Consider the following 23,637-nt stretch of genomic DNA (forward strand, 5'->3'; position numbering starts at 1 on the left):
TGAAATTAATAATATGCAGGACTGCAGGATTTCTATTATTTCACTTTTCAATTAAAGAAATGATAGATTTCTTTTTAAAATCTCCCACTACCAAAAGATCAATAGATGCTGAGATTCTCTGGTTTCAATAAGAGGGAAAACACAAACCCAGTGCAGTGGCTTACACCTGTAATGTGGCTACAGGAGGCTGAGCTGGGTGAGGAGGCTGAAGATCACTGGAGGCCAAGAGTTCGAGACCAGCCTGGGAAACATACTGAGACCACATCTCTTAAAAAAAGGAAAAAGGATAAACAAAAGAAACAAAGAAAGGAAGAAAGGAAGCACTTAATGAAGTGGAAGTATTAGAAATACTCTATGAGCATTAACAGGATGAAAGTGGGAGACATTTTCTCATTGGAATTTTTTTTTTTTTTAAAGATAGGGTTTCACCATGATGGCCAGGCTGGTCTTGAACTCCTGACCTCAGGTGATCCACCCACCTCGGCCTTCCAAAGTGCTAGGATTACAGGCATGAGCCACTGCACCCGGCTTCTCATTGGAATTATTAATTCTTTGTTATATGCAGTAGGGGCAGAATCTAGATTCTATTAATATTCCAGTGGCCAAAAAGATGCACCTTTACTCATATTTAATTTTGGCTTTCGAGGCTGTGATTTAGTTTTACTTCTGCTGGCACCATTTTTATATGTAAAAAAATATCCTTGGGGCACCTTTCCACCTACTGATTGGACACTGTTAAAAGTCACCCAATTGTGAAAAACAACAATTACGATGCAGGCAACTTTTATTATAAACTGACATAGTCAAGACCGAAATGACCCAGTGAATCCTATAAAAGGCCAAGGCAGCTAACGAGTGTGGAAGGTGGACTCTGGCTTTGCTCCTCTCTCCGGGAAGGGGTTGCTCGGCTGTGCTGTCGCCATGTCTTTTCGACTTTCTAGTGGATCCAGGCGGATCTGCTCACGAACTGGGTCTGCTAGGCTGTCCGGTGGAGGCACCGGCTTTGTGGCTGGGAATGTGTGTGTTGGGTCGGGAGCAGGGAGCAGCTTTTCTTGTACTCTTGGGGGCATTTCTTCTGCAGGAAGCTTCTGCAATAGTGGTGGAGGGTTAGGAAGTGGTGCCTGTGCTGGTTTTCTTGGCAATGAGCACAGCCTCCTCTCTGGGAATGAAAAAGTGACCATGCAGAATCTCAACGACCGCCTTGCATCCTACCTGGACCACGTGCGTGCCCTGGAGGAGGCCAACGCAGACCTGGAGCAGAAGATCAACGACTGGTACCAGAAATGTGAGCCTGGCTCTTCCCGGAGACATGATCACGACCATAGCAGATACTTCTCAGTCATCAAAGATCTTAAAAGGCAGGTAAGAAATAAGGATTTGCATGCTTTTGCTACAGACTTTGGGTGTGTATGATTTAAAGAAGAGAAAATATAAAATGTGCTTAACAAATTTTTATGTGTTGTAGGATTTGTTCACTCTGTATTTCCAGTGCTCAGGGCAGTGCCTGGCAATAAAAACTTGTAGAATTAAAGAATGAAAAAGAAATCATTTCAAAATAGATATATTCACTTCATTTTCCATACATTTAGCTCACACCATTTGATCAAAAGTAATAAAAGTATCCATGTGGCCCTTAAGCTGTGAATGTTTATTATCTGAAAAAAAAAAATCCAGATTTCTTTAACATAGAAGAAAAGATTCTAAAGCAGATGTTTGACAGGTTAAGAAGATATAAAATCACACTGAAGCCTGGGGTCTCCGTTGAATTTTGGTACTTAATATTTTGCACAATCTTTCCTATTTAGATTATTTCTGCGACCACCTGTAACACCAACATTGTTCTACAAAATGACAATGCCAGACTTACCGCTGATGACTTCAGGCTGAAGTAGGTGAAAACAAATTGATTAATTATATTAATAAAAGTTAAAATATCACAACTGGATTAAAGAACATATCTTTTGCTTTGAAAACCAAAATGTTTTTTTTAAAGTTAGACTAGATCAATGAAGAAATTGAATTAAATCTGCCCCTATAAAAAGAGCTATCATGGTTGGACGCAGTAGCTCACGCCTGTAATCCTAGCACCTTGGGAGGCCGAGGCAAGCAGATCACTTGAGGTCAGGATTTTGAGACCAGCCTGGCCAACATGGCAAAACCCCATCTCTACTACAAATACACACACAAAAAAGTAGTCAGGCATGGTGGCGCACTCCTATGATCCCAGCTACCCTGGAGGGTGAGACACCAGAATCACTTGAACCTAGGAGGCTGAGGTTGCAGTGAGCTGAGATGGGGCCACAGCACTTTAGCCTGAGTGACAGAGTGAGACTGTTTAAAAAAAAAAGCTATTACACATTTTTTAAAATCTAAAATCTAGCAATATCTTATTTAATTGCTAAGTCCATTGGATGACAAAAATCAACTCTGAAGAAATAACATTTCCAAAATATAATTCATGAATTGTTAGGTATCTCAAACCATTTTAGAAGTTTACCATTGCAAGAAGCTTCAGAAGTATGTACACAACATCATATCTTTCAGCATACCAAATGTCTTTAAAAGTTGTGCTTTGCACCTGCCTACGATTACAACTCTCAGGTGCCTTACTATCTTTCAGGTATGAAAATGAGCTGGCTCTGCACCACAGCGTTGAAGCCGACACCAATGGTCTTCGCAGAGTGTTGGATGAGCTAACCCTTTGTACAACCGACCTGGAGATACAGTGTGAGACCCTCAGTGAGGAACTGACCTACCTCAAAAAAAATCATGAGGAGGTAAGGAAGCCTGCAGAGTGGCCTCATACAGCGTCTGATTTCCTTCTTCAAGTCCACTGTTCGTTTCATAGCAGGGCATGAATATCAGTCAAAATCCTCCACTGAGGATTAATACCGATCTCTTTTCTAGGAAATGACAGTCCTGCAATGTACAGCTGGGGGAAATGTGAATGTGGAGATGAATGCAGCCCCGGGAGTGGACCTTACTGTCCTGTTGAACAACATGAGGGCTGAGTATGAGGACTTGGCTGAGCAGAACCGCAAAGACGCTGAAGCCTGGTTCAACGAGAGGGTAGGTCTATGCCAAATTACGAGGGGTTTGCTCAGTAGACCATCACGCTGGTCACTAATCCTTTCGACAATTACACTTCAGAGTGCAACGCTGCAGCAACAGATTTCTGATGATGAGGGAGCAGCCACAGCAGCCAGAAATGAGCTGACCGAATTGAAACGCAATCTGCAAACCCTGGAAATAGAACTTCAGTCCCTCATGGCTGTGGTACGTAGGAATTGCCATTGAATTGAATATGTGTGTGAATATGTATAAGTCAATACAGTTAGAAAAATATTTATAACACCAAGTACATATAACTATTTACATATGACTAAAAGTATAAAATATGTTAAATATCAAGAATTCTGTCCCTAAACTCACTGCCTTTTTGCAATATAAGAATTTTTTTAATCTTGCAAATGTTGATTCTCAATTGAAAATATTCAGACCTTATATGAATATTTCTTTCTACCTTGAGAATTTTTAAAATATGACCATGCCAGCCAAGCATGGTGGCTCACACCTGTAATCCCAGCACTTTGGGAGGCCGAGGCAGGTGGATCACTTGAGGTCAGGAGTTCAAGACCAGCCTGGCCAACATGGTGAAACCCCATCTCTACTAAAAATATAAAAGTTAGCTGGGTATGGTGGCATGCACCTGTAATCCCACCTATTCAGGAGGCTGAGGCAGGAGAATCACTTGAACCTAGGACAGGAGGTTGCAGTAAGCTGAGATTGTACCACTGCACCCCAGCCTGGGTGACAGAGCAAGACACTATCTCAAAAAAATAATCAATAAAATGATATAAATTATGACCATGCCATTTCTCTTTTACACGTTCAAGTCTTACTTTGTTTTTCTTTCAGAAATATTCCTATGAATGCTCCTTGGCTGAGACTGAAGGAAATTACTGCAATCAGCTTCAGCAAATTCAGGATCAGATCGGGGCAATGGAGGAACAGCTGCAACAGATTCGAATGGAAACAGAGGGCCAGAAGCTGGAGTATGAACAGCTTCTTGATGTAAAAATATTTTTAGAAAAAGAAATTGAAATTTATTGCAACTTACTAGATGGAGAAGAAAGGTAAATATTTAACCTGTGGAAAAAAAAAAAAAAACCTCACATCAACTAGGTTTTCTTATGGTATAGGTAAACGAATATTGCATCCTAGAATTTCCTACTTTAGAGATCATACGTATTTATCATCAGGAATGTATATTATTGCAGCCAAGTGAAGTTAAAACATGTATGTAAAATATTTGTATGTATAATATAAAGGATATTTAAATATAGAATATTTAACAATTCCAGTACTCCAATTCAAAAGGAAAATTATTTTCTGTGATTTAGTGTGTACGCACATTTCTTATAAATAACTCACTCTCTTTCATTATCACATCGCTAGTTACCCCACATGTACCTCATATTAAAGATAAGCAATGAAGATACAGGAAGAATTAACTGGAGAGGGTCCATAGTTTCCTAGTCAATAAAAACAGCGCTGGAATTACAGCCTTGGATGTGAATCAAATACTGGGTGAATTATGAACACATTGTTCAGCCTTTTCAAATGCAGTTTCCCCACTGCTGAAATCGTGATAACACCAAAACCATACTTGTAACCACTCTTAACTATAACGTCTCACTATATAGGTAAAGAGCTCGTGACAGTGGCATACATAGAAAAGATATTTGGTATTCACTGCCTGTCACTAAATGCTTGCCCATGGCCGCATAGTGAAGAGGCAACATCTTGCACACTCCAAGGCCCATCAGCCTTCTGCAGCCTGTTCTCACAGGAACCCAACAGTGATTGCTCCCTCTTCAGAACAAAGCACTCATTACACCGTTCATTTTTCACTAATTTATAGCACTTTTCATTTTATGGGTAACTTTTTGCATGTGTATACTTTATTTCCAACAGTAAAAACTGTGTCTTGGTTCTATATTTCCTGCAGCACCCAGCCCAGTACCTTCTTCATGGTAGGCACTCCAAACATATTCACTGGCCAGTTGATTGAAAAGTTAGTGAGAAATATTGCTAGATGAAAGACGTAATATCTGGTCATGAGAAAATGTCTACCCATAAACATCCATCTAATCTCTTCTTTCACTATGTTGAAATCATGAAAAGCTTACTAGTGTCCCTTAAATATATGAGGAATTTGAATCTTATTGAAAATAGAACTCCAAAGCTCTTCTTCCCAATTTAGAGGTATTTATAAGCTCACTAAGGAAAGAAAACAAATGCAATAATTTACTCTTCTCTTCACAGAAAAGGCAAATCCACGTGTTACAAATCGAAAGGATATAAGCCTGTGAATTCTGGAAATCAAGCCAAAGGTAGAGACGGTTTTCCTACTTGGTATAACTCCTCAAACTCCATCAATTGTGTTAACTAAGTTACTTATTTGTTAACTATATAAAATTTGTTTTTAAGTTTACTTCTGATGAATGAAGGGATGAGGGGTCATTATGATATTTCTTAATACTTATATTTTATATTCCTGTGAAACAACAGATGTGGTCAAATTGCAAAATTACTGAAATGAATTAATCCCACAACATATTTCTAAGCTGGAATGTATTATTTTTCACAGTTTCAATACTTTGATAAAAGAGCTACTTTATCTTAAGCCATGAAAATAGGGCAAGTTGGTATTTAAAAGAAGACATTATTTGCAGCCGGCCTCTACTGCCTGATACTTAGATCGTTCTAATCCATGTTTCATTTATGTTTTCAAACACCCACTGCTCTAAAACAGTGGCAAATATAAGAGAGATAGTCCAGGCTCTTGTTAAACACAGACTTCAAACAAGTATTATATCTCAATTTACTGCAAACTTGCAAAAAAATTTTAAGAAGACATTTTTTTAAAAGGTGCGATGGCTCATGCCTGTAATCTCAGCACTTTCGGAGGCCAAGGCAGATGGATCACTTAAGGTCAGGTGTTTGAGACCAGCCTGGCCAACATGGTGAAACCCCATCTCTACTAATAATACAAAAATTAGCTGGGCATGGTGGCAGGTGCCTGTAATCCCAGCTACTCGGGAGGCTGAGGCAGAAGAATAGCTTGAATCTGGGAGGCAGAGGCTGCAGTGAGCCGAGGTAACCCTAATGCACTCCAGCCTGGGCGACAGAGCGAGACTACTTCTCAAAACAAACAAACAAACAGTATACCTGTAATGGCCAAATACTTTTCAACCTGTTAAAAAATGACCACAAATGTTTTATTTATTTTATTTTAGACTCAACAGAAGAAACCGTTGTCAAAACACTGGTTGAGGAACTGAATCAAATTGGCAATGTCCTTTCACTGAGAGTCCACTCAGTTGAAGAAAAGTCCTCTAAAATAAGCAACATTACAATGGAACAACGAGTACCTTCTAAAGTACCATAATGAGGAAAAAGTTATAAAAACAGAAGAAAAGGAAAGAAAGAAAGAAAGAGAGAGAGAGAGGAAAGAAAGAAAGAAAAAGAGAGAGAGAAAGAAAGAAAGAGAAAGACTGCCTTTGCAAAAATCCTACTGGTCAAATAACCTAAGGAAATTATTCATTTCTGTTCTTCAGAATAAAAGGGCTAGAATTTGTTCTCTTTCTCTTCCTTTTCTCATGTTCTATACATGCAATCCTTTTCCAGAGAAGAAAAATCCTGCTCTGTCCCTAATTTTTGTTTTTATTTTGGAGACCTTTTCTGACATTTCATTAAAACTTCTTCTGTTGCAAGTTATTTTTATAATATCTGGTTCTCTTTCATTTCTCAAGTTGATTCCAATGTGACAATACTAAGGACCTGCCAATAAAATAATGTGCTTCATTTCATAGTCACACTTACCTCGATTAATAACAGGACGAGTTGGAAAGAGTACTAGCCCTAATGTCTGCTCCCAAATCTGTCCCTGATTAACTATGTAAATGATGTGATCTTTTTGGGTTTCAGCTTCTATGAACATAAAAGAAGAAGACAATACCCAACCCACTGATGAGTAGGATTTGTTTACCCTTGCAATGCCTAGCCTGGATGATCGCAAAGGTTTGTTGTAAAATCTGAACCTGGAGAGCTATTTTTCCATTTTCCAGCACAGGCATCTCTCTGCCCCTACCATGGTGATGGTTAAGCAAATTTAGAACTCAAGCCTAGGGGTGGTTCTAAATCTTGCTCATATCCTCCTGCCACAAAATTCTGCCTGACATCCTTACTAAATTATTTTGGAAAGTGCAGCTGGGATTGGAAGCAGCAAAATTCTGGGCTAAAGAGATTTTTTTCATTTGGGGTGGAATGAGGCAGTGAGCTCTACAACCACTTGGATTTCCAACTTGCATGGCAGGGCATCATTGAAAGGTTTTAATCAACTGGCATATAGACAATGTGGAATTCAAAACAGCTCATGAAGACTGAACTGCCCCATTTCAGGGTGCTAAACCCTCTGAGGTTGCATCTACAAGTCTCAAATATAGGCTTGGTCACCATTATTTCCTGCTTCCACATGAGATAGTTGACCTTAGCCTGACGACACTCTCTTGAGATGTAGATACAACTGAAAGTTACTTTTGTCAGGGTCTTCTTATGATCGATGGTCCCAACCATGATGACAAAGGCCATATTTCAATGGTATGGAGTTAGATTAAGTCTGGTTAGAAGTGCTTTCAACTGTGGAACTATAGTGATATCTTACATTTACTGAGTGTACTTTAACTCACTTTATATGCATTAACCAATTTAATTTTCATAAATGCTTATGAGATAGGTGTTTTATTATCTTTATTTTATATATGAGGAAAACAGGTACTCAAAGAGATCAAGGAATTTCTCCAGGGCTACACAATTGACGTGTAGCAGGGCTTAGATTCAAATCCAGATCTCTTCTTTGCCATGGTGATTCAAGTTCCACTTGAACGGAAAAAAAATAAGCATAGGCATTCACTGTTTTCACACTAAGATTCCATTGCCACCCAAAAAGTATCACAATCAGGCAAACTTTTATGCCCATGACTATCAGTGATACAATGAAAGCAAGGAGTATGGTTTTCAGTGCAGTGGGCCTGCTTACAGATGCCTACAAGTATGTATGAAGTCATATCCTCATGAAGAGGATATGACAATTGTAAATACATATGCACCCAACATCAGAGCACTTAAATATATAAAGCAAATATTAATAGAAATGAAGGGAGCAATCAACAACAATACAATAATTAGTAGGGGACTCCAGTACCACAGTTTCAACAATGGATTGATCATCCAGACAGAAAATTAATAAGGAAACATTAGACTTAAACTACACTTTAGACCAAGTGGACATAACAGATAGAATATATAGAACATCATATCCAACAAGAGCAGAATACGCATTCTTCTCAAGCACACACAGAACATTCTTCAGAATGTTGTTATGTGTAAGTCTTAGTTAATGTTGTTCAGTAAGTCTTAACAAACTTAAGATTAAACTATATCACAAATGTTATCTCCACAATAGTATGAAATTAGAAATCAACAACAGGAGGTAATTTGGAAAGTTCACAAATATGTGAAAATTAAACAATATGTTCCTGAACAACCAATGGGGCAGAGAAAAAATCAAAAGGGAAATAAAAAAATATCTAGAGAAAAATGAAGATGGTAACGTGATGAAATTTATGGGATGTAGCAGAAGCCGTTTTAAGAGGAAAATTTATAACAATAAATGCCTACATTAAAAAAAAAAAAGAGAGAAAGATCTCAAATAAACAACCTACCGGTATATATGAAGAAACTAGAAAGAACAAGAACTGAAGCCCAAAGTGGGTAGAAAGAGACAATACCAAATATCAGAAGAGAAATAAGTGAAACTATAAAATGTTGATTAAATAAATTGATGAAGATAAAAATAAATAGAAAGATATTCCATGTTCATAGATTGGAAGAATTAATATTGATATTGTTAAAATGTTTATATTACCCAAAGTGATCTACAGAGCCAATGCAATTCCTATCAAAATTCCAACGACATTTTTCACAAAAAGAGAAAAAAAAATTATAAAATTAATATAGAACCACAAAAGATCCTGAATAGCCAAAGCAATCTCGAGCAAAAAGAACAGCTGGAAGCATCACACTATCTGATCTCAAAATTTACCACAAATCTATAGTAATCAAAACACCACAATACTGGCACAAAAAATGACGTACAGATCAATTGAACAGAATAAAGGGCCCAGAAATAAATCTATGCATTTTACAAATGATTTTCAAACAAACATGCCAAGAACACACAATGGGGAAAGAATAGTCTTTTTAGTAAATGGTGTTAGGGAAACTTCATCTCAGAAAAATGAAATTGGACCTTTATCTCACCCTATATGCAAAAATCCATTCAAAATGTATTAAACACTTAAGCACAATACATGAAACTGTAAAACTCCTAGAAGAGAACATTGGGGGAAAACTTCTTGCCATTAGTCTGGGCAAAGATTCTTTTGTACAACCCCAAAAACACAGGCAACAAAAGAAAAAATACATAAATGGAATTACATTAAACTAAAAAGCTTCTACATAGCAAAGGGAATAGTTAACAGAATAAAGAAATAACTCACAGATTGGGAGAAAATATTGTGACACAGACATCTGATACAGGACTAACGTCCAAAATATATAAGAAACTCAAGCAACTCAACAACGATAACAAAAAACAAATAATCCAATTTAAAAAATATTTCTTAAAAGAAAACATACAAATGGCCAATGGATATATGGAAAGAATGTTCAACACTAATAATCATGAATGAAATGCAAATGAAAAACGCAATGAGATATCACCTCACACCTGCTAGAATGGCTATTACAAAAATGACAAGAAATAACAAGTGTTAATGAGAAGGTAGAGAAAGAAATTCCTTGTATGCTGTTAGTGGAAATGTAAATTAATACAGTCATTATGGAAAGCAGTATGGCAATTCCTCAAAATATTAGAAGTAAAACTACCATGTGGCCCAGCAATCCCACTACTGAGTATCTAAAGGAAATGAAATCAGTATGTCAAGGAGATATCTGCATTCCATGCTCATTGTAGCATGATTCACAACAGCCAATACAGGGATTCAACCTAAGCATCCAACAACAAATGAAATAATAAAGAAAACTATAGGGAACCAGCCCCAACATCACCCGTGGGTACTCCGAGTTTGGTGGCTACAAAGGATTGAGAAAAAGACAGATTAAGAGTGAAAGTGGGACCAGGGAGCCATCACTTATTACTGGAGGCAGTGAAGGCCCTGAGTTTAGGTTTACCACAGTATTTATTGGTTACAATCACTTTGATCTATAGGGTAGTGGTGGAGTTAATGATGAGGTGAGGGTGACGTGATGGTGGGATGAATCAGTGAGCTGGAACTGAATCAGTGAGCCAGAACTGGTATGTCATTCTAAACATTGATAACAGTGACAGTTTGGGAGTTTCACAAAACAAGAACATGTGGTTATCTTTAGCCTATTATCTATGTGCAGCTGGTGGAACACGGAGCCTACAAGGAGCCTACAAGTCTGGCTACATTATGGTGCTACGAAAGGGTTTTACATCCTTGGGTACAATGTTTATGGTAATAGGTCCTAGGTCACCCTGCACCAGAACATGAGGCATGGAGAGGCCTTCCTCTTCAGAGGCCTCCCACAGTTTGCTACGGTTTGATGTTCCCAGTTTATATGTTACTCATAACCAATTTATGTAGTCACTCTGTAAGTCCTTTCTCCTTTGCTGCTTCCCTCAACAGAAAGCATAGTATATATACCCAACAGAATATTATCCAGCCTTTAAAAAAGAAATTCTGTCATTTGTGACAACATGGATGAACCTGTTGGATGAAATGCTGTGAACCATACATCTGATCAAGGCTTAAGAGCCAACTATATAAGTAATTCACACAACTCAGTAACAAGAAAAGAAGGTGATTAAAAAGACATTTCTCAAAAGACATACAAATGGACAATAGCTATATGAAAAGGTGCTCAACATCACTAATCATCAGGGAAAGGCACTAGGGAAATTTTGGTCAAAGAATATAAAACTTCATTTAGGTGGGAGGAAGAAGTTCAGGATAACTGTTGCACAATATGGTGACTATAGTTAATAAGAAAGTAGATTTTAAAATGTACTTACCACAAATAGGTTGTGTGAGGTTATAGATATGTAAATTAGCTTGATTTGGTCATTATACAATGTATTCATATATCAAAACATCATGTTGTACACCATAAATATATACAATTTTTATTTGTCAATTGTTTCTTTTTTTTTCTTTTTTTTTTTTTTTTTTTGAGACAGAATCTCATTCTGTCGCCCCGGCTGGAGTGCAGTGACACGATCTCAGCTCACTGCAACCTTCGCCTCCTGGGTTCAAGAGATTCTCTTGCCTCAGCCTCCCAAGTAGCTGGGATTACAGGCACCCTGCCATGATGCCTGGCTAATTTTTATATTTTTAGTAGAGACAAGGTTTCACCATGGATGCGAGCTAGGTCTCAAACTCCTGAGCTCAAGTGATCTGTCTGCCTCAGCCTCCCAAAAGTGCTAGGATTACAAGTCTGAGCCAACACGCAGGGCCTTATTTGTCAGTTGTTTATATTTCCATAATAGGTAGAGTTTTCAGTAAATATATGTGAATTTCCACCCACTAAATACCTTACTGATGACTTTTACCTGAGCTAAACCACAATAAATTAAGACAGAAATAGTTCCTTCCAGATCTGCTTCAGATTTTGCAGAGTCAGGAAATAAGTTAATGTCTTTCCAAACTCCCACAAAACATAACACCAATTAGGGGTGTGCTCCTAATTATCAAAATGGAGAAGAGAAGACAACTCTTCCCAGTCGTAAGTGTCAACAAAATATGATGCTCATGTCAGCCAGAATGGAAATTACCTTCCCATGGGAAACAGCGGCAATATGAATTTTAAAACAAAGACAAAAACCAATTGGTTGAAGAACCAGGTTGGGAAAATAATGATTACAGTTCTATTCTCTACGTATGTGGAAAAACTTGTGAAAATAAAAGCCGAAAAAGTCTCAGAAACATCATAACTTGCCTTGGCATAATAGCCCAAAACCATGATACCAAATTCCTATTCTTTAATGAGCTGATGAGGTTTATTATCTTCTAAGGATGGAAGTGAAGAATGACTCATTCATCATTTAAAAAGGTAATAATGAACCTGACATTGCTCCACCCAGACCCATTTCTCAGATAACCACCAACCTGAGGGCAACTGCCCTCCTACAGGAATGAGCCTAGCAAAGTGAGTTACTAATTAGAAAAAATCACCCAATTATGGCAACTTGCTGACACTGGCAAGCCAAGTTTTACTTTATGTAGGCAGAATTTCATTCAGAACACACTTGGGACTTGTCTATAAAAAGGCAGACAAAACCATTTAGGCAAGAAGGCACTCCATTTTGGCTTTCACAAATACAGCTCTGCAACGCATTTGCCCTGATAACATGTCTCTTCGACTTTCCAGTGGATCCAGGAGGTCCTGTTCTCGTCCCACCACAGGATCACTCAGGCTCTCTGGTGGTGGAACCAGCTTTGGGGCTGGAAATGCTTGTGGCATTTCAGGGATTGGAAGTGGCTTCTCTTGTGCCTTCGGAGGCAGCTCATCAGGAGGAAACGCAGCGGGAGGCAATCCCTGTGCCGGCTTCACTGTGAATGAGGGGGGGCTCCTTTCTGGCAATGAGAAGGTGACCATGCAGAACCTTAATGACCGCCTGGCGTCCTACCTGGACAACGTGCGTGCTCTGGAAGAGGCCAACGCTGACCTGGAGCAGAAGATCAAGGGCTGGTACGAGAAATTTGGGCCTGGCTCTTGCCGTGGTCTTGATCATGACTACAGCAGATATTTCCCAATAATTGATGATCTTAAAAATCAGGTAAGAAATCATACTTCCCAATCATTTTCACGTACCTTTATTTTTAAATTTTCCTTTCTTCATTAAATTCTAAAAAACATTTATTATTCCTACTTGTGATTTCTTAGAGAATTCCAATTTAGCATTGGAAATAAGCATTAAGTAGATTCAATTGGTTTACCTCATGATAAAAATGTCTATTTCATATCTATTATTAACTTTGATTTTTTTCCATTTCCTGCTCTTTAAAATAAAAAATACTTTTTGTTCTTTACCGATTGTGATCAATTGCCTTTAAAAAGTCAAATTCCCATTTCTAGATCGTCGCTTCCACCACCAGCAACGCTAATGCTGTTCTGCAGATTGATAATGCCAGGCTTACAGCCGATGACTTCAGACTCAAGTAAGTAGACTGCCCGAGTGAAATGAATTCATGGCAATTCATGCAAAGCATTAGATCAAATTTACCAACTCTTATTCCAAAACTATAAAACACTTGAATTTCACATAAACAGGATGTTATTACTTTTTTATGCTTTGACTATTAAATACAAAGCGTGAACTATTAAAACCAGCGCCCAATATCGTAGTTCTTTTTCTGTCAAATACCTCAAAGTGGAAACAATAATTATTATAATTATTATTGTACAACAAACTTTGAAAATGTCTATTATGGCCAAATCTTCAAAATTCCAAAATCCTAGCATTTGTAGATCAGCCACTATGTCTCCAACCACGTGACAAATTAGGAAATCATTAACACTCTTTAAGGTATGAAAATGAGCTGGCCCTTCACCAGAGCGTAGAGGCTGATGTCAATGGGTTACGAAGAGTTTTGGATGAAATAACCCTGTGCAGAACTGATCTGGAGATTCAGTACGAGACCCTGAGTGAGGAGATGACTTACCTCAAAAAGAACCATAAAGAGGTAAGAGCTAGTCATCTACGTTTTGCTAGATCATATACTTAACCTCTCCTATAAAAGTTGGTGCTCAAGACACATTGTCAAACAGACATGAGGGCTGACCTGTCTTTTTAAGTGTCAAATTCTTTGTACAGATTCACCCTTGCTCTCTCATCAAGTTTCCTATGGGAAAAAAAAAAGGAATCGTGTTTTCCAGTCCAATCAGGGTTGTAAGAGCAGTGCTTGGCTATGTAATTATAGGTAAATTAAAATGATCCACTTAGGAGATTACATCGAATTAGATAAAATAAATATACTTTAAGGATATCCTAAGAAAACTAGATCTAAATTTCTATGTGACTGTGGCAGATTTAAGACACTAAAACATTTACTTCATGCACACATTAAGTATACATACGTGACACTCGTACATATTCTTAATAGGTACGGCTATAAAAATAATGAGACTGAGATTAAACTATTATATCAGAAGTTATGCTTAATCATAAACTTCCAGAGTGGTCATTGTTGGAGGCTAAGTTCCAAATTTTATATTGCAGCAATTACATCTTTAGGATTGCTTTCAGAGGCACTGTTTTCCAAAAGGGAAAAATCTTTATCCTTTGAAACTAAATTTGACATTTTAAAATAGCCAAAAATGTCCATGGTCAAGCCAAATGCTTAAAACAGAAGCTCAAGCTAAGAATCCTACTTGATTATGAGCCTGTCTTATAACTACTTGAATCACATTGATTTGACTACATGGATTCAAATATGGTTACAGCTCATGGTGTATAATAAATTTTTGACGAATTAAAAGCAATTCATCAAAAATTTATTATACATATGGGGTTGCCTGTAAGTGAGGCAATACAAAAATCAAAGATATATGTATCTTTTTTTATCTTTTTCTTTTTATGCTTAAACCAGGAGTTTTTACTAAATCCTCAGATGTAAAAGCCACATCTGTAGATAGAGAAGACGCAGGGTCAACCAGAAGGAAAGAAGGCTGGAATAGCTGAGGGACTCGCTGCAGGGAGGAATGAAAACCTTAGTTACCATCGTTAAGACCAATTCATGAATGGGGAGGAGAGTTTTGGCAGCAGACATAAGCTGATGAGTGGTATTCCAATTTACAAAGTCTTCGCAGTGATGCCTGCCATTCACAATCTTAGAACTGACTCACACATTCTAATAGTACGCAGTTCAGACAGGATAACGTGTAGACTTTGACTGCAACATAAATTCCAGCTTCCATGATGATAATAATCGTAATAACCAGTATTCAACTAGCATTTACGTGCAAAGCAGTATCATCGAGTCTTGTTATTATTTGTTCTTTGACTTCTTTTAACAACTCAGAAAAAGATCTTTAATTATTCTCAATTTTCGAATAAGTAAATAGAAATTTAAAGAGATTAAGACACTTTCCCAAACTCACCAGCCACTACAGGGCAGAACCAAAATTCACACAGAGATTTGTGTGACTCTAAAGTCCAACATGATACTTAGTGTAATGTTCCTGAATAGACTTAATAGACAGCTGGGATTCTTTAGAGGGTGATGTTCTTCCCTGCGGGGTACACACACACACACACACACACACACACACACACCACTTATTTATTTATTTATTTATCTGTAATCGTTTCAATTGTTCAGAATTATTCAAACTCGGCCCTTCAACCATGTTCATGGCTGTGTTGAGGCTGTAGCTGAACTGAGACTGTATCAAAGCCCCTAGTGGAATGAAGACCAGTCCACAAAGGTGGAGAATAGAATAAGTGATGGAGGATCATTCATTTTAAATGTTTAGAACTTTCATTTGGATAAGGAATTAAGACTCATTCTGAGTAGTAGAACTAAAACTGATGAGTTTAAGTCATAAGAGCCGGAGTTTGGCTCACTCTAATGTGGAACTCTGGAACAATTAAAACTCTTCCAGCATGAAACAGGCAACTTCATAAGGTTGAAATCACCGTCTTTGAGAATTAGGTCAGCGGTACAGGAAGTATCCCATGTGGTGGGAGGGGGCAATGCACAGCCTGGGAAAGGAAAACCAGAGGAACTCTAAGTGCCCTTCCAAAGCTAAGCTTCTAGACTTTCCATGAGATCCCTGCACAGCTGAGCTGAACACTTTTCTGCCTCTAGGAAATGCAAGTTTTGCAGTGCGCAGCTGGAGGCAACGTGAACGTGGAGATGAACGCGGCCCCCGGGGTGGACCTCACGATTCTGCTGAACAACATGCGAGCCGAGTACGAAGCCCTTGCAGAGCAGAATCGCAGGGACGCGGAGGCCTGGTTCAACGAGAAGGTGACTCTCGTCCAGAGAACAACCCCTTTGCGTGTTACTGATATTCACGAAAGTAAGATTTGCTCCTTCTCTTACGTCGTTTCAGAGCGCTTCGCTGCAGCAGCAGATCTCCGAGGATGTCGGAGCCACAACCTCAGCCCGGAACGAGCTGACTGAAATGAAGCGCACTCTTCAAACCCTGGAAATTGAACTTCAGTCTCTCTTAGCCACCGTAAGAAAAGGACAACTTTATTTATCTATTTATTTTTGTTTTTGAGATGGAGTGTCACTCTGTCACCCAGGCTGCAGTGCAGTGGCGTGATCTCGGCTCACTGCAACCTCAGCCTCCCGGGTTCAAGCGATTCTCCTGCCTCAGCCTCCGAAGTGGCTGAGATTACAGGGGCACACCACCACAGCCGGCTAAGTTTTGTATTTTTAGTATAATCGGGATTTCACCATATTGATCGGGCTGGTCTTGGACTCCTGCCCTCGTGATTCACCTGCCTCAGCCTAGGTGCTAGGATTACAGGCATCCACCGTGCCTGGTGAAAAGAACAATTTTTTACCATCTCCTAGGTCATCAAGGTAGATCCTTGCCAGCTGGTTTTAAAAACCTTAACAATGTTCAAAATATATCCATATATATTTTTATAATTGTCTTAAAACATAAGGAAAGAATAGGATTGTATAGCTGACAGCTAAAACAACACGAATGCCTTTAGGTCTATTCTACCAAAAGGAAGGATTTGCTCATCTTTGAGCAATATCAGAGTCTTAACTATGTGTCCATGTGAAATCGAAAACGTAAAGTTAACGGCAGGAAAAAATCATATTTCAAAGAAATTTTTGCTTATCTGCATCTCCATCTCAGGTTCTCTTTATTGCTTCCTGACAGAAACACTCCCTGGAGTGCTCCTTGACAGAGACGGAGAGTAACTACTGCGCGCAGCTGGCGCAGATCCAGGCTCAGATCGGGGCCCTGGAGGAGCAGCTGCACCAGGTCAGAACCGAGACCGAGGGCCAGAAGCTGGAGTATGAGCAGCTCCTGGACATCAAGCTCCACCTGGAAAAAGAAATTGAGACCTACTGCCTCCTTATAGGAGGAGATGATGGGTAGGTAAAATAATTTACATGGATGATGTAATATACTGAAATCTGCTTGCAAGTTAGATCCCACTTTCCACTGGAAAGTGGACATACTACGACTGCATGCATTTATTATCATGAATGCTAAATATTGAATATAATACACACTCAACTGCCAAAATACAAATTAACATCTTCACAGACCAGTATGCAGCAGGCACTGAGTTTCGGGTATGAAAATTTAAAGTATCACTTCTAGAGTGAAAAGAACAAAAGGGAAGCTAAATGAAGCTTCAATGTGTGGACCAGGATTCTGACTCTGGAAATGGCTTCTGGAGCTCAGCACTCACAGAATCATGTCTTCATAGCACTGATAAAGTCTCAAGGGCACAGGTCTGGGAGCCTAGAGCTCAGGGTTGTCAGGAGCAGGAAGCTTCCTGAATTCACAATGAAGAGCATTTTCATGACCCCAGAAAGTTCTTCTATGCCCCACCTCCCTTGGCAGTTACTGTTTTATCCATTCTTGATGTTAATGTAAAAGGAATCATACAAAAAAATGTATATCACTTCTTAATGCTGAAGCAGAACGAAAACATTACAATCTCAGAGAAAACTCCACTTGGAAAAAATATCTTGTAATTGTCTAACTGCCGAAGGGATCTACACCACTCTTCCCCATCTATCATCAAATCCTCCCTCATTGACTAGAGTGATGCTTCCAAATATAAGTCCCTACACGGCTATATACACTTGCCACAATTCATAAACCTGCACAACTTAAAAGGGTGAATTTTAACATAAGTTGTATAAATACACCCGGTGGCATGTTAGAACTGCTGTTACCATCTCATGACAGCCTTTTCTGCAATTTCTTCCTAACTCCTCACTTAGTCACTTGGTAACTTAAGATCAGCAATGGAGAGGGTATTCATACCTCTACAAAAATCGGCAGACGCTACAAATCAAATACTGGGTTACACAGTTGAAACTACCAAAGAGCTAAAGAAAACCATATGGTGAATCTACAATTGATGGGATTCTCTCTAAATCACCCTCTTTTGTAATGTTTTCACAGAGCCTGTAAGTCTGGAGGTTACAAATCTAAAGATTATGGATCTGGAAATGTGGGAAGTCAAGTCAAAGGTAATTGAAATGAAATGTTGTTATGTTATGCTACTTTTTTAAATTTTTTAACTTTTATTTTAGGTTTGGGGGTACATTGGAAGGTTTGTTACATAGGTAAACACATGTCATGGAGGTTTGTTGTACATATTATTTCATCATCCAGGAATTAACCCCAGTACCCAATAGCTATCTTCTCTGCTCTTCTTCCTCTTTCCACCCTTTCTCCTCAAGTAGAACCCAGTGTCTGTTGTTTCCTTCTTTGTATTCATAAGTTCTCATTATTTAGCTTCCATTTATAAGTGAGAACATGTGGTGCTTGGTTTTCTGATTCTGCATCAGTTTACTAAGCATGATAGCTTCCAGCTCCATCCACGTTCCTGCAAAAGACATGATCTCATTGTTTTTCATGGCTGCAGAATATTCCATGGTGTTTAGGGCTTTATCCAGTCTGTCACTGATGGGTGTTTAGGTTGATTCCTTGTTCTTGCTATTGTGAATAGTGCTGCAATGAACATTCACATGCATGTGTCTTTATGGTAGAACGCTTTATATTCCTCTGGGTATGTATACACAACTACTTCATTTTTTAAATGAAAAGCTTGATTGTTCTTGTATTACCATGGCTTGGTAAGAATGGATACAATAAAGATTTGTAGTAGATATTCATGTGTGCTAGATGTCTAATGTTAGTGATATGTGCTAGATCACGAGGCCAGGAGTTTAAGACCAGCCTGACCAACATAGTGAAATCCCATCTCTACTAAAAATACAAAAATTAGCAGGGTGTGGTGGTGGGCACCTGTAGTCCCAGCAACTCAGGAGGCTGAGGCAGGAGACTCATTTGAACCTGGGAGGCAGAGGTTGGGGTGAGCTGAAATCGCGCCTCTGCACTCCAGTCTGGGCAACAGAGCAAGACTCTATCTCAAAAAAATTAACTAACTGATTAATTAATTGATTATTTCAAAAGTAACATGTCACCATGTTTTTTCCTAACCGAGTAATCAAAATTATTTACCAAAAATGAGTCTAAGTATTTGTGCTTACTGCATGGTTCACTTTATATGCAAATCCTGTTATTCCTTTAAATGATATAATTTCTTATTCATCTTTTTTTAACTATATAAAATCTCCTTTTAAATTTTAATTTTCAGACTCAGCCAAAGCCATAGTGGTTAAGAAAGTTCTTGAGGAGGTAGATCAACGCAGCAAAATACTTACCACCAGGCTCCACTCATTGGAAGAGAAATCTCAAAGCAATTAATTTGATATGCAACAGAGAACATACGCCACATACCCCCTGAGAAGAAAAGACATTATGTACCTGTCCAGAAAAATGAGCATCTCTAAGAAAAATGTCTGTCCTGTTGTCTTTCTGCTACTTTCTCTTCCTGGGCAATCAATAACAGTGTCTCCCCATTCATTTGGAAGAATGTCTCACACAAATATGATGACTCATTTGATTACCCTTCAGATATCTGTTGTCAACTCTTTGTATTCAATAAAACTCTTCTTTAGCAGGTTGTCACTGGTGATGTTGTCTTTTCTTTAGAATGTTTATGTGTGCAATATAAATATATGAACACCTAACAGCTTTTATTTTTATAAAAACTCTTTTAAAATAATAGATTTCCTCATAGGTTTTCATAGGGATTACCCAAAATTCAAACTGAGACAAATTCAGAAAAATAGAAATACTTTTATTTAAATCCCCAATCTGCCACACTTTGACATACTAAGAAGCCTATTACCTTTAATAATAACTAAAATGTATACATTTCAGGTTCTTCGTCCGTAAATGGGGATTATAAAAGTCGTTCTTTCAAATGGTTATTGTAGATTAAACAAATAAGTTGTTGCAAAGTGCACTTATGGGGTAAGCATTCAATAAATGCTAATACTTATTTTTAATACCCAATATTTATAATGATTAATTCTCAATCTCATCTTTCTCTTAGATATATATCTTAAATAATATTCCAAATGTAATAGAAGTTATAGCAAAAATTCTAGTTTAGAATCCAAGTTATAGGAATAGAGCTATCCATTTCTATTACAAATTTGTAGCTGGTATTTACAACTCTGTTGACCAAGAAAGATTTATCTCCACTAAAGGGAAATAAATTAGAGTAACTAAAAACATAATTTCCTCAGATCAGATATTACCTCTAGATACTTAGTTGACCCTCTATCCTGTATGGATGGATTATCCATATTATAATTTATTCAAAAAAATTGGTTTCAGGCTCCACTTGAAAATAAGGATATTGTAATTATCCCCGAATTGTTTTTGTTACCTTCTTCTGATACAATCTTAGCACAGGCCACTAGAGCCAAAATGCCTAATTATGTCCTTTATTACATTATGTGAAATAAAAATATTACAATCTCAGAGAAAATTCCACTTAGAAAAATAATCCTATAATTGCCTAAGTGCTGAAACGATTTGTAACAGTCTTCCCCACCTATCATCAAATCCTCCCTCATTGGTACGGTTTGGCTCTGTGTCACCACCCAAATCTCATTTTGAATTGTACTCCCATAATTCCCACATGTTGTGGGAGAGACCCGGTGGGAGATAATTTGAATCATGGGGGCGGTTTCCCCCATCCTGTTCTCATGGTAGCGAATAAAGATCTGATGGTTTCATCAGGGGTTTTCACTTTTGCGTCTTCCTCATATTTTCATGCCGCAGCCATGTAAGAAATGCCTTTCACCTCCTGCCGTGATTCCGAGGCCTCCTAGTTATGTGGAACTGTAAGTCCAGTTAAATCTCTCTCTTTTTCTTCCCAGTCTTCACCAGCAGCATGAAAATGGACTAGTGCACTCATTGACTAGAGTGATGATGAAATCCTTACACAGCTATACATGTCACAATTCATAGACCTGCACAACTTACAAAGGTGAATTTTAATATAAGTTGTGTAATGCACCCAGTCATGTGCTAGAACTGTTACTATCTCATGACAACCTCTTCTGCACATCTCTTCCTAAGCCCTCACTTAGTGGTATCACTTGTAGCTTGATGTCAGCAATGGAGAAGGTATTTACACTTTTGCAGAAATTGGCAAACACTACAAATCAGAAATTCTTCCTCCTCTGAAAGCTGGTTATGACACATTTACCAGCACATCGCTGATTGTACTCCAATAAAGATGACTTTAAAAGATGACTTTAAACATACACACACACAATGGTTAATCTCTTTATATATATATTTATATACAGAGAGAAAGAAAGATGAATACACCACTACCTTTCTTAAAATCTTCCAGTGGGATTGCTTGAGCCCAGGAGGTTGAGGCTGCAGTAAGCAGTGATTGTACCTTAGCCTGGGTGAAAGAGTGAGACCCTGTTTCAAAAAAAAAAAAAATTCCTCCAGTGGATTCCTGATGTGCCTAGCACTAAATTTAAATATTTTCCTATGGCCTGCAGAGGCCTATGTGACCTGGTTCTGCTTATCTCTCTTTTCATATCTTGTACCCTCACATTCCCCCTCAGCCCTAACAATATTGCCCTCCTCTCATTCCTCGGATACAGCAGCTTATTCCTGCCTCAGAGCCTCTGTATTAGCTGTGCCCCCTCCCTGAAATGCTCTTCCCCAGATCTTTCCGTGGCTAATTCCTTTTGACTGTTCTCCTAAGAAGGGCTGTCCCTGACCACTCTAGTAGAAGTCACTAATACACTACACTGCCTTACTTCCTTCTAAACCCTCATCAGCACCTGAAATTATCTTGTTTATTGATTTCATTTCTTATTTGTTGTTCCTTCCCCTGCACCAGAATGTAAGCTTTCTAAGGCAGGCATATGGCCCATTTTCTTCAGCATGGTATCTCCAGCAACCAGACAGTGTCTGGCGTATGGTAGGTACTCATTAAATACTCGTTCAGTGAACGAATAAATATACACATCTAAAGCCAGAAGAAGTATTTTATATTGGAAACATGTAAGACTGAAGTTGGTAATTAAAACTATAAAAGGTCACGGCTACAATGAGTCAGGTGTCTCCCTCTCCCTAACTAGTCTGTAAGCTTTTAAAAGGACAGCTATGCTACACATCCCTGACTAGCTTCTCATTAAACAGCAAAGCCTGTGCCTTGCACCAACTTGGTCCCCAGTAATTATTCCAGTGATGAGTTTTTGAAGAGTGAAAGTCTTGGCCTGAACGAGGAGACTCTAGGCCCCCTGAGTGACCTTTCGTATTTCTCCGATGGCAAAGGAAAAAAGTAGAGAGGCCCGGACGGGTCCCTGAGGAGAGAAAGGAACATGATAGGATCACTGGGAAGACTAAGGCCCTGTGTCCTTGTGTCCTCCAAGGTGAGGGGCCTGGGATTCTCACCAGAAGCCAGTCTTCATCTGGAATGAAGTATCAGTTATCTCCATTAGAGAGTAGAGAGTTGGTAAGCTTTGGTGAAGGAAAAAAATACACTGAAGAGAACGGATGTGATAAGGATGTACATATGTGAAATAAAAAAGAAGTGGAGTCATGTTCTAAAATGGAAATATCAACATTTAAGCAGTAGGTAGAGGAATGAAAATCTATGAAGAACAATCAATAGGAACAGTCACAGGGGCAAAAAAGAGAATCAAGAGACTTGGTTTCAACTGGTTCTCCTACTGGAAGCAACTAAAAATTCTGGATAAAATTCTTTTAAAATATTTTTTAAAGCATTAATTGGCCAGGCACAGTGGCTCACGCCTGTAATCCCAGCACTTTGGGGGGCTAAGGCGAGTGGATTACCTGAGGTCAGGAGTTCAAGACCAGCCTTGCCAACATGATGAAACCCCTTCTGTACTAAAAATACAAAAATCAGCTGGGCGTGGTGGTGCATGCCTGTAACCCCAGCTACTCAGGAGGCTGAGGCAGGAGAATTGCTTGAACCCAGGAGACTCTGTCTCAAAAAATTTTTTTAAAGCATTAATTGTTACAAGGGAGCAACAATTGGGTTGGTGACACGTGAGTAAAAGAATTTACCAAGACAGTAGTAGATTTTATAAGGCAGACTTGGCTGGGCACGGTGACTCACGCCTTTAATCCCTCCCTTGGAAGGCTGAGGCAAGTGGATCACTTGAGTTCAGGAGTTCGAGACCATCCTGGCCTACATGGCAAAACCCCATCTCTACTAAAAGTACAAAAATTAGCCGGGTTTGGTGGCATGCACCTGTAGTCCCAGCTACTCAGGAGGCTGAGTCAGGAGAATCACTTGAATCCGGAGGTGGAGGTTGCAGTGAGCTGAGATCACACCACTGCACTCCAGCATGGACTACAGAGCAAGACTTTGTCTCAAAAAAAAGCCAAATTTAT

At 38.7% G+C, this 23,637-nt stretch overlaps 2 protein-coding genes across 2 annotated transcripts; both read left to right on the forward strand.

Annotated features, from left to right (window-relative positions):
• The first annotated feature begins 888 nt into the window (after positions 1–888).
• KRT26 (keratin 26) lies at positions 889–6,738 on the forward strand. Its single transcript, XM_032279733.1, has 8 exons — positions 889–1,362; positions 1,806–1,888; positions 2,621–2,777; positions 2,908–3,069; positions 3,151–3,276; positions 3,919–4,136; positions 5,329–5,396; positions 6,303–6,738. The coding sequence occupies exons 1-8, from the start codon at positions 922–924 to the stop codon at positions 6,452–6,454; spliced, it is 1,407 nt and encodes a 468-aa protein (XP_032135624.1). The 5' UTR covers positions 889–921; the 3' UTR covers positions 6,455–6,738.
• Positions 6,739–12,417: 5,679 nt separating this feature from the next.
• Positions 12,418–19,856, forward strand: KRT25 (keratin 25). The gene is made up of 8 exons (XM_032279707.1): positions 12,418–12,949; positions 13,249–13,331; positions 13,700–13,856; positions 15,984–16,145; positions 16,231–16,356; positions 17,020–17,237; positions 18,286–18,353; positions 19,487–19,856. Exons 1-8 carry the CDS (start codon positions 12,521–12,523, stop codon positions 19,594–19,596), a joined length of 1,353 nt encoding a protein of 450 aa, XP_032135598.1. The 5' UTR covers positions 12,418–12,520; the 3' UTR covers positions 19,597–19,856.
• The last annotated feature ends 3,781 nt before the right edge of the window (positions 19,857–23,637 follow it).

Source organism: Sapajus apella, unplaced genomic scaffold, assembly GCF_009761245.1.
Source record: "Sapajus apella isolate SASKATOON/1434 unplaced genomic scaffold, GSC_monkey_1.0 scaffold12, whole genome shotgun sequence".
NCBI lineage: Eukaryota > Metazoa > Chordata > Mammalia > Primates > Cebidae > Sapajus > Sapajus apella.